This window comes from Dendrobates tinctorius, unplaced genomic scaffold (assembly GCF_039654945.1).
Source record: "Dendrobates tinctorius isolate UK_male_01 unplaced genomic scaffold, ASM3965494v1 ptg000211l, whole genome shotgun sequence".
Classification (NCBI taxonomy): Eukaryota; Metazoa; Chordata; class Amphibia; order Anura; family Dendrobatidae; genus Dendrobates; species Dendrobates tinctorius.
In genome coordinates, this window is record NW_027361878.1 from 16,622,819 (window position 1) to 16,634,776 (window position 11,958).

An 11,958-nucleotide genomic window follows, 5' to 3' on the forward strand; every position below is an offset into this window, starting at 1 on the left:
GGCATCAGTGTGCAGTCAGTGTGTCCATATTTGCCATCAGTTTTTTGGATCAGTGTATGGTCCGTGTGTCTGTTTTTGCCATCAGTAATTTGGATCAGTGTGGTATCAGTGTACGGTCTGTGTGTCTGTTTTTGCCATCAGTAATTTGGATCAGTGTGGTATCAGTGTACGGTCCGTGTGTCTGTTTTTGCCATCAGTGTTTTGGATCAGTGTGGTATCAGTGTACGGTCCGTGTGTCCGTTTTTGCCATCAGTAATTTGGATCAGTGTGGCATCAGTGTACGGTCAGTGTGTCTGTTTTTGCCATCAGTGTTTTGGATCAGTGTGGCATCAGTGTACGGTCAGCGTGTCTGTTTTTGCCATCAGTGTGGTATCAGTGTGCGGTCCGTGTGTTGATATTTGCCGTCGGTGTTTTGGATCAGTGTGGTATCAGTGTGTGGTCAGTATGTCCAATTTTGCCATCAGTAATTTGGATCAGTGTGGTATCAGTGTACGGTCCGTGTGTCCGTTTTTGCCATCAGTAATTTGGATCAGTGTGGTATCAGTGTACGGTCCGTGTGTCCGTTTTTGCCATCAGTAATTTGGATCAGTGTGGTATCAGTGTACGGTCCGTGTGTCTGTTTTTGCCATCAGTGTTGTGGACCAGTGTGGCATCAGTGTGTGGTCAGTGTGTCCATATTTGCCATCAGTCTTTTGGATCAGTGTATGGTCCGTGTGTCTGTTTTTGCCATCAGTAATTTGGATCAGTGTGGTATCGGTGTACGGTCCGTGTGTCTGTTTTTGCCATCAGTGTGGTATCAGTGTACGGTCCGTGTGTCTGTTTTTGCCATCAGTGTTTTGGATCAGTGTGGCATCACTGTGTGGTCCGTGTGTCTGTTTTTGCCATCAGTGTTTTGGATCAGTGTGGCATCACTGTGTGGTCCGTGTGTCTGTTTTTGCCATCAGTGTTTTGGATCAGTGTGGTATCAGTGTACGGTCAGTGTGTCCATATTTTCCATCAGTGTTTTGGATCATGTGGTATCAGTGTACGGTCCGTGTGTCCGTTTCTGCCTTCAGTGTTTTGGATCAGTGTGGTATCAGTGTATGGTCCGTGTGTCTGTTTTTGCCATCAGTAATTTGGATCAGTGTTGCATCAGTGTACGGTCCGCGTGTCCGTTTTTGCCATCAGCAATTTGGATCAGTGTGGTGTCAGCGTACAGTCCGTGTGTCCATATTTGCCATCAGTGTTTTGGATCATGTGGTATCAGTGTACGGTCCGTGTGTCGTCCGTTTTTGCCATCAGTGTTTTGGATCAGTGTGGTATCAGTGTACAGTCCGTGTGTCCATATTTGCCATCACTGTTTTGAATCAGTGTGGTATCAGTGTACGGTCCGTGTGTCTGTTTTTGCCATCAGTAATTTGGATCAGTGTGGCATCAGTGTACGGTCAGTGTGTCTGTTTTTGCCATCAGTGTTTTGGATCAGTGTGGCATCAGTGTACGGTCAGCGTGTCTGTTTTTACCATCAGTGTGGTATCAGTGTGCGGTCCGTGTGTTGATATTTGCCATCAGTAATTTGGATCAGTGTGGTATCAGTGTACGGTCCGTGTGTCTGTTTTCGCCATCAGTGTTTTGGATCAGTGTGGCATCAGTGTACGGTCCGTGTGTCTGTTTTCGCCATCAGTGTTTTGGATCAGTGTGGCATCAGCTTACGTTCAATGTGTCCATATTTGCCATCAGTGTTTTGGATCATGTGGCATCAGTGTACGGTCCGTGTGTCCGTTTTTGCCATCAGTAATTTTGATCAGTGTGGCATCAGTGTACGGTCCGTGTGTCCATTTTTGCCATCAGTGTTTTGGATCAGTGTGGTATCAGCGTACAGTCCGTGTGTCCGGTTTTGCCATCAGTGTTTTGGATCAGTGTGGTATCAGTGTACGGTCCGTGTGTCCGTTTTTGCCATCAGTGTTTTGGATCAGTGTGGTATCAGTGTACGGTCAGTGTGTCCGTTTTTGCCATCAGTGTTTTGGATCAGTGTGGTATCAGTGTACGGTCAGTGTGTCGGATCAGTGTGGTATCAGTGTACGGTCAGTGTGTCCGTTTTTGCCATCAGTAATTTGGATCAGTGTGGCATCAGTGTACGGTCAGCGTGTCTGTTTTTACCATCAGTGTGGTATCAGTGTGCGGTCCGTGTGTTGATATTTGCCATCAGTAATTTGGATCAGTGTGGTATCAGTGTACGGTCCGTGTGTCTGTTTTCGCCATCAGTGTTTTGGATCAGTGTGGCATCAGTGTGCGGTCCGTGTGTCTGTTTTTGCCATCAGTGTTTTGGATCAGTGTGGTATCAGCGTACAGTCCGTGTGTCCGGTTTTGCCATCAGTGTTTTGGATCAGTGTGGTATCAGTGTACGGTCCGTGTGTCCGTTTTTGCCATCAGTAATTTGGATCAGTGTGGTATCAGTGTACGGTCAGTGTGTCCGTTTTTGCCATCAGTGTTTTGGATTAGTGTGGTATCAGTGTACGGTCCCTATGTCCGTTTTTGCCCTCAGTGTTTTGGATCAGTGTGGTATCAGTGTACGGTCAGTGTGTCCGGTTTTGCCATCAGTGTTTTGGATCAGTGTGGCATCAGTGTACGGTCCGTGTGTCCGTTTTTGCCATCAGTAATTTTGATCAGTGTGGTATCAGTGTACGGTCAGTGTGTCCGTTTTTGCCATCAGTAATTTGGATCAGTGTGGTATCAGTGTACGGTCAGTGTGTCCGTTTTTGCCATCAGTAATTTGGATCAGTGTGGTATCAGTGTACGGTCAGTGTGTCCGTTTTTGCCATCAGTAATTTGGATCAGTGTGGTATCAGTGTACGGTCAGTGTGTCCGTTTTTGCCATCAGTGTTTTGGATCAGTGTGGCATCAGCTTACGTTCAATGTGTCCATATTTGCCATCAGTGTTTTGGATCATGTGGCATCAGTGTACGGTCCGTGTGTCCGTTTTTGCCATCAGTAATTTTGATCAGTGTGGCATCAGTGTACGGTCCGTGTGTCCATTTTTGCCATCAGTGTTTTGGATCAGTGTGGTATCAGCGTACAGTCCGTGTGTCCGGTTTTGCCATCAGTGTTTTGGATCAGTGTGGTATCAGTGTACGGTCCGTGTGTCCGTTTTTGCCATCAGTGTTTTGGATCAGTGTGGTATCAGTGTACGGTCAGTGTGTCCGTTTTTGCCATCAGTGTTTTGGATCAGTGTGGTATCAGTGTACGGTCAGTGTGTCGGATCAGTGTGGTATCAGTGTACGGTCAGTGTGTCCGTTTTTGCCATCAGTAATTTGGATCAGTGTGGTATCAGTGTACGGTCAGTGTGTCCGTTTTTGCCATCAGTAATTTGGATCAGTGTGGTATCAGTGTACGGTCAGTGTGTCGGATCAGTGTGGTATCAGTGTACGGTCAATGTGTCGGATCAGTGTACGGTCAGTGTGTCCGTTTTTGCCATCAGTAATTTGGATCAGTGTGGTATCAGTGTACGGTCAGTGTGTCCGTTTTTGCCATCAGTAATTTGGATCAGTGTGGTATCAGTGTACGGTCAGTGTGTCGGATCAGTGTGGTATCAGTGTACGGTCAGTGTGTCGGATCAGTGTACGGTCAGTGTGTCCGTTTTTGCCATCAGTGTTTTGGATCAGTGTGGTATCAGTGTACGGTCAGTGTGTCCATTTTTGCCATCAGTGTTTTACACGTATGGATAAAGATATAAATACATTACACAGCTTCTCCTAACCTTTGCGATACTAATCACGGACTGCACATAGACTGTGCTCTCATGTCATCTGTGTGCTGTGCGTGATTTTCAAGGGTCATGTGAACAGCAACATAAATTACAATGGTACGTGCTGAATATGTGAAAATCACAGATAGAAAGTGTACGTGCAACGCGGGTGTCTGAATGAGGGCACTCTGTGACTGCAGACGTGGGAATCCTCACAGTGCACGCTGTCAGGATTCTCCGGTGCTGGGAGTGGGCGGTCATGTGATTTCCATACATTTGGCCACATTCCTACTAGACTTGTCAGTTATCGCTCAATTTGCCTGCGTGGAGCGAGACAGAAGCATATTTAGTTGGCAAATCACATACTTGCGCTCACATGGCCGCAGAGAATCTCGAGATCACGCTGTGAAGATTCACAAGTCTCGACAGTACCACAAGTGTGGCCACTGCAGGTCTGGCTGCTAAAATTAAGCAAAAAACGTGCACTGTCCTGATCCGGCAACCAGTCCGGTCCTCTGTGGCAGGAAACTAAGCGACGCCCTCGCTTGTTACGCGTCGTCGCTGGTTCTCATCGCTGGTGAGATCTGCCTGTTTCACAGCTCACCAGCGATCATGTAGCGACACACCAGAGATCCTGACAAGGTCATATCGTTGTCGGGATCACTGGTGCGTCGCTATGTGTGACGGGGGCCTTACTCTCCAAGTGTTAACGATAAAGTGTTTTTTTTTTCTTCCGAGGACGCCTTTGCCGATCAAACTTGTAGTTTTGAGACAAACTTGCATGCCTGTTAGGCAATTCTCTCCTTTTTTTGCAAACTCCCAAAATAGTTTAGTAAAGTTTGAAAATACAACATGACCCCCTCATGTGCCCCACAGACTATTCTTCTATCATAGCAGATTACATAACACACTATCAGTATTAGATTATATGTTAGAAATAAACAGTATTACAAGTTTTGGAATGTTACCTTCTCCGAGAGCTTTTTCCCTTCCTCTGCCTTTCCATTGATCCTGGCTACTCTTTGTAGATTTCTCAGTGCCTGATGGGACCGGCCATTCATGATGAGCCAGCGGGCAGATTCTGGAACACAGCTGTAGCACATGGATCACTCAGGAGAACATTATATACAATGGTGACCAGCTGGAACACTGGGCAGATAATGCTATATAGTGACTGTGCAATCACTATTATTGCATTAATATATTTGTTACAGCATATAGCATAGACAAACATTCTTTTGCAATGCCTTTTTGGATGCATGAGCCAAATTTAAAGGGTTATTCCAAGAAGTGAAAGTTATCCCCACCCCACCGATGGGATAGGGAATATACTGGTGATCTCTGGGAGGGTTTCCTCTGAATCCAAAGAACTGAGATCTGTAGAGCCCCATCTACAATGGAGCAAAGGTGCATAATCTCTGCTCCATTCATTTTCAGTAGGAATGCCGGAGAAAGCGGAGTACAGCACCTGGCTGTCTCCAATGAATGTCCGATGACTGAGCATGCAATTCTGCACCTGGCAGAGTCTCGTTCCTAGTGGCTGGACCTTCAGCTATCAGTACGTAATCTCCTATTCCATGGCTAGGGCATAACTTTCATTCTTAGGAGTACCCCTTTAATAGACCAATGAAATCAACATGGAATACCTGTGGTGAGGACCCTGCAAAACAACATGCTATAAAAAAAACACACTGTCAAGACTGTGCTGGATTATGCAAAAACTGTGGCACAACTGTAATGTGTTACCCTAAGGGCTCATGCAGAGATGTCCATGAATCTTGGTCCAGGTAAGTACCTCAGTACACAGACTGGACTCGTAGAATCGTGTGAAGCTGACATGCTGGGGTTGGGAGACCCCCGGCCATTCCGTGCATTACAGTCCATGTGAAGCTGACATGCTCGGGTTGGGAGACCCCCGGCCATTCCGTGCATTACAGTCCATGTGAAGCTGACATGCTCGGGTTGGGAGACCCCCGGCCATTCCGTGCATTACAGTCCATGCTCCCTGACATGCTCGGGTTGGGAGACCCCCGGTCATTACGTGCATTACAGTCCATGTGAAGCTGACATGCTCGGGTTGGGAGACCCCCCGGCCATTCCGTGCATTACAGTCCATGCTCCCTGACATGCTCGGGTTGGGAGACCCCCGGCCATTCCGTGCATTACAGTCCATGCTCCCTGACATGCTCGGGTTGGGAGACCCCCGGCCATTCCGTGCATTACAGTCCATGCTCCCTGACATGCTCGGGTTGGGAGACCCCCGGCCATTCCGTGCATTACAGTCCATGCTCCATGACATGCTCGGGTTGGGAGACCCCCGGCCATTCCGTGCATTACAGTCCATGCTCCCTGACATGCTCGGGTTGGGAGACCCCCGGCCATTCCGTGCATTACAGTCCATGCTGTCACCGTTTTGTATAGACATCTGCATAGACCCTAAGGCTGAATTTATCATAATAGCTAAAAAGAAATGTGGTCAAGATGAAGATGTAACATTAGATGCCATAAATTCATGTAAATTGCTAACTACGTAATCAGGCTCAGACTGGCCCACAGGAGGCTAGGGGAATCCTCCGGTAGGCCGCCCCTGTAAAAGAGTGTTAATAAGTAGTGCTATTACACTTAATTCATTGCAGAAAAAAGGGTATCATATAATCATTCATTAAACAAGCTAACTCCATTAATATTACATAGAAGCAAAAGTACATTTGTGCAGTAGAGTCAGGGAGTCAGGTTATTTTTGCATGTAGTCGAACAGTGGGCCCCAAGAATCAATGTTACTGGTGGGCCAGCCTAGTCCAGCACTGTATGTAATACATGATCACTGCTGAGTGAGAGGAACTTGTTATCGTACATTTCCAGGAGAAAAATGACAGTCTTTATTTCGGGAATATATATCCTTACCATGAGGTCAAGAAGAAGATGTAATACGGTGCAGAAACACTAAACTGAAGCCATCGCCAGTCTCGCACCCCATATGCAATTCCTGCCAGAACCAGCTGTCCACATGTAAAACCATAAGCAAAGAGTGTGCCGACCAGAGTCCGACCTCTGGGTGCTGTCCATTCTAGACCTGCAAAAGAGAATAGTTTTGGTTGACTTTCAGTGTCAGACATTACACTGATTTCAATGCATAATCTAGTCCTAGAAACTCTTTAAAAGGCAACAGATTTTTGTTTTCTAATCTGAGAGCAGGATGACGTAGGGGCGGAGGCCCTAATTCCAGTAATGTGTCACTTGCTGGTCTGCATGTTGTCATTTTGGTCCAATCAGATTTCTCTGCTGCTGATCTAGCAGAGCTCTGAATGCAAAGCCCTGTGAAACCCCGCCCACATCACTGATTGGAAGAAAGCTTTCAATGAGTGGTGGGGACAGGGTTAACAGTGCACTTGACTAGGAGGCACGAGTCACATAGTCCTCTAGTGATAATCTACTGGTCAACACACCCTTATAAGTGAGACATAGCTGAAATAGGGGTCTCAGCCCCCACATCATACAGCGCTCAGATTACTTAGGAAAAACCTACTGAAAATTTACCATCAGGTGAAAAATTTGGCATCCTGAAATAAGTTGTCATATGAAGCTCTTAAGGAGTTTTCCAGAGTTACAGTACGGTGCCCAACATAAGGATAGGTGTAGTGTTGGTTTGGAAATTTTTGGAAACACAGGAAAACCCATTTAAAGAGATGTAGTTGGAGAACCAATGTATAAAAAAAATTAAAAATGATGCTCCATTTACTCTAAAGTTTAAGGCTAGTTTCACACTAGCGTTTATGAGCGCAGCAACGGCCTGCGCACGGCCGCCGCTAAGCCCCGCCCCCTGCCGCGCCCCGGTAGCTCCGCCCACCGGCGCATGACGCTGCATGCGACCTGCGTCCCCTATCTTTATCACAGGGGGCGCAGGCCGTGCGCAGTATGCATTTGGCGGCGCATGCGTCCTTTTGACGGTGCGCCGACCTGCGCCAAACGCAACCTGCTGCAGTTTGGTTGCGTCGGCGCACCGTCAAAAAGGCGCATGCGCCGCCAAACGCATACTGCGCACGGCCTGCGTCCCCTGTGATAAAGATAGGGGACGCAGGGCGCATGCAGCGTCATGCGCCGGTGGGCGGAGCTACCGGCGGGGCGCGGCAGGGGGCGGGGCTTAGCGGCGGCCGTGCGCAGGCCGTCGCTGCGCTCATAAACGCTAGTGTGAAACTAGCCTTAAACTTTAGAGTAAATGGAGCAACATTTTTAATTTTTTTTTATACATTGGTTCTCCAACTACATCTCTTTAAATGGGTTTTCCTGTGTTTCCAAAAATTTCCAAACCAACACTACACCTATCCTTATGTTGGGCACCGTACTGTAACTCTGGAAAACTCCTTAAGAGCTTCATATGACAACTTCTTTCAGGATGCCAAATTTTTCACCTGATGGAAACTAGTCTAAGAAACCATTGGGTGTAAGCAAACCTTTAAAGGAGTTTTCTCATAATCATAAATAGGTGAAATTGCAAAATTGCAAGCAGGAATCCAGGAAAGCGGATACTGAGTTTAATCCTTTCATTTTGTTAATAAACTAATGTTATATTAAGTGGAATATTGACAATTTTCAAAGCTATAATTTGGGATTACAGGGAGAGTTGTCCACATACACAAAGAGATGGTGTTGAGAACAATCCCAGAGAAAGCCATCCCGCACAAGTACCGGAAGACGCAGTAAGTCACAAAGCTGGGAAGGAAGGCAGCACATGTGCCCGATGCAGCCATAGTCAGGCATGAACTACTCAGAATGGCTTTTCGTCCAAACCTAATAAATACAAAATCAAAATGTATAATTTATTGAATAAAACAATAGGACAACCCATTTGTCTTCACTTTCTTTTATCAGTCTTATCCTAAACTACTTCTAAAGCATAGTTTATAATATACATTATACAGGACAACATTCACTAGAAACATTGCTAAGCTGTTAATAACTGTAGTCTCCACAAAAACATATTTCCCCCCTAAAAGTCTCACAGTCTTCAAGGCAGGCAATGGGGTGACAGAAGGAGCCTTCTCCCTCTGTCAAACACCAAACACCTGAGATGCTGCAATCACTATTGGATGCAACATCTAAGAGGCTGAACTCCAACCCCGTGAGAGGCTGTAACCATTTAAAGCCCTTTTCTGATATTGTTTTCTGTTTTTTTTATTTATTTTTTTTCATAAAAGAAAAACAGGTTTTTTCTCACCAGTGCTGTCCTGTGTTTTGCCAGATCTGATTTTTTTTATCCACTTTTTGATCCATGTGTCCACTTTTACCATTAGAATTTCATTCATTTTTATTGTTGTGGACCAAAGGGAGACGTAGGAGGGACTTGGTCTGGGCGGCTTTTGCGAGTAGGGCCATGTGGGTTATCGAGCCGTGGCAAAATCTGTGACAAAATCTGTGGCGCCCCTGAGGCTCAGTCGCCACAGAGGTACTGCACCTTCTCCTAAGGTGTGGTGCCCCACCATCCAGGTAAGTTGGAGGCTCCTGACCACATTCCAACACTCGCATCCCACACAATAGAGTAGTTCAGCAAAACCACATTGCGGCTCCTTGCTTAGAGAGAAGCAGAGCACCTTTGGTGGTTCCCTGCTTGGAACACTAGACATGCTGGGAGGTGGGTGGAGTTCAGATATATATATATATATATAATGAGCGGGACAGTTCCAGGATTGAGTTCAGTCAGGAGGTTGAGTAGGAGAGGAAGCCACTCGGGAGGAGTGGGGATCCCTGGAAGAGAAATGGAGGAAGGAGTGCTGCAGCTTCTCAGTGACCAGAGCCAGCTGGCACGGGAAAGGAAAGAAGGAGAAGGACATTGAACCGAAGCCTGAGCTTCCATAGAAGTGAAACGACAAGTACGGAACGTAGGCGTAAAAGGGAACACAGAGGACGTGGGTTAGAGGAAGAAGCCTGCCTAGAAGTTCTAAGCGCAAGGCCGAGGCCCGGTCCCCGAGGGTGTATGAACACTAATGGTTCTGCAGCAGACACCGGTGGAGTATTGGGCTGTAAATACACTACTCCCATCTAAGACTTGAGGGCACAACAGCAACACGGATAGAGAGCCGGCATTTAGGAGTAGAGAGTCCCCGAAGCAGGCTACAGCTGTCTGCCGTGCAAGTAGAGTTCTTGGGAACATCTGTCAGGAGGAACTCCAGTGTAACTCAGTACTAGGAGATCTTCACACTTAAAGGCGCTATAGAGGAGACGTTCAGGAAAGGCACATAAGTTGGCGGAGTGTGGAAGGGAGCATTCCATCTTGCCTGGAGGTTGACTGAGTCCCTGACCCGGAGGACACGGCACAGAAGCGGGCACTACAGACTGTGAGTAAAGCTTTGGAACTACATGCCCTGGTGTCCTCCATTCCTTCCTGCGTCCGTCCGCCTGGCACTGCTACATTCCCTGCGCCGGACACTACACCATCTAAGTGTCTCCATATCTACACTGCCCTGGGACAACAGCCCTGCCTGTGGAGGGCTATACCATCACTGCTGCACCACACCATCTGTCCCAGAGGATCTATCTGCAGCGTCGCTTAACACCTCCCTTGTCGAACACCACAGGTGGCGTCACGAACTATTCATCTAACTACATTCCACCATTCACATCCCCCTATCCGTTGGGCGCCCGGGGCCACGGTCCGGGTCACCGCTGCTGTGACACATCCCACCGATACCGGCCCGGTACCGAGTACCCCACGGCCCTGGGAGGGCGACCCAACTGCGTGGCAAAATAAGTTGAGAATTATTGCGCGGACTGCATCCTATGCATTGCAAAGGGTGAAATCTAACTTGACTTGGTACAAATTACATTTCAGCACGGAATCAAAAAATCCAAAAAAAAAGAAAAAAATGGCGTCTCCGATAAAATATATGCAGCTTTATTACACGTCCATTAAAAAGAAGTCACAATAGGACAGTGTTCTGGTGTTGACGCGTTTCGACTCAAACAGTTTTCATCGTAACATGTCCCTTTTGTCGAAACGCGTCAACACCACAGCGCTGTCCTTTTGTGACCTCTTTTTTAGTGTAATAAAGCTGCATATATTTTATCTGAGACGCCCGTTTTTTCTTTGCATTGGATTTACCTGCCCTAGCCGAGGGGCTTGCTGTATCTCTGAACTTCATGCATTGGTGGAGACTCTACAACGGTGAGCTGACTTATCTTTCTGCTTTACAGAATCAAGAAAACCTGGGCGAAAAAAATCTGTAGCGTATCTGCCTCGTTTGAACATACCTTAACTTAGAGTCTTAGATTATTTCTTTAAGGGAGCAATCAGACAGCCATATAACACAGACGATAATCTGCTCGGACTGGCCGGCGGCTGTCCTCACCCCAGCGTGACAGGCTGTATTTCTAAGCAGCTGCCTCGCTTGGGTCAGGAGAGCCGCCGGCCAGTCCATGCAAAGCGATGCAATCTTTGTCCGAGTTATCTGACTGAGCCCTACGTGTGTGCCCACCACCATAAATACATATTATGTGAGATTACCTGTCAGACAAACTCCCGAGCATGAAAGCTCCAGCCAACACCCCGGCCATGTAAATTGATTGAGCTACTTGCCTCATTTTTCGATAGTTACAGACTAAGTCCCACTGCGGAGAGAGAGAGAGAGAGAGAGAGAGAGAGAGAGAGAGAGAGAGAGAGAGAGAGAAATCTGTAAGTCATATCACACAAAGCAACAGATTATTAAATTCTTAAAAAGGGTGTCAGCCCAAACAAGAAGATTACGGAAGGCATGGATGTGTTAAAAATAATGAAATCAAGCATACTTACTTTGTGTCAGCTGTGCCGACATGTGGGAAAATAGGGCAATGATTGCAGTCAGGTCTAAAATTGGCTATACACATGGACAGTGGTTGGTCGAAAGCTAGCCCTGCTAATTTGCTTCCAAACATGAACTTTCATGGTGGTTGAGAGTTCATGTGTTTTTATTGGGGAGAGAGGAGAAATCCGCTGCCAGAAAGTTCTGGGGTCGGCTCTTCTCCCGGCGATCATCATCTCAGCCGATGGTCAGACATTTCTACCGATTATGGCATGTTCACCTTTAGGCCTCATTCACAAGGAAGAATTTTCCGAAAACGAGGAAAAAGGACAGAATATTTTAATCAGATTTTGAACACGGTGTGATCTGGGTATCATCGGTTTTTCTCATACATGGAGAAAAAAAAAAAGGTTCTGCATCTTGCCCTATGTGACAGCCTCTGAAAATTGGACCACACCTGGATGT

General features: G+C 46.8%; 1 protein-coding gene across 1 annotated transcript in view; it reads right to left on the reverse strand.

Annotated features, from left to right (window-relative positions):
• Positions 1-11,317, reverse strand: part of LOC141058310 (solute carrier family 22 member 6-A-like) — a 32,570-nt gene extending 21,253 nt beyond the window's left edge. Inside the window, exons 1-4 of the mRNA XM_073554515.1 lie at positions 11,220-11,317; positions 8,355-8,509; positions 6,626-6,794; positions 4,690-4,813 (exon numbers count right to left, since the gene is read on the reverse strand). Coding sequence (XP_073410616.1) covers positions 4,690-4,813; positions 6,626-6,794; positions 8,355-8,509; positions 11,220-11,296 — 525 coding nt within the window. The 5' untranslated portion in view covers positions 11,297-11,317. The remainder of the gene's footprint in view (positions 1-4,689; positions 4,814-6,625; positions 6,795-8,354; positions 8,510-11,219) is intronic.
• Between the last annotated feature and the right edge of the window lie 641 nt (positions 11,318-11,958).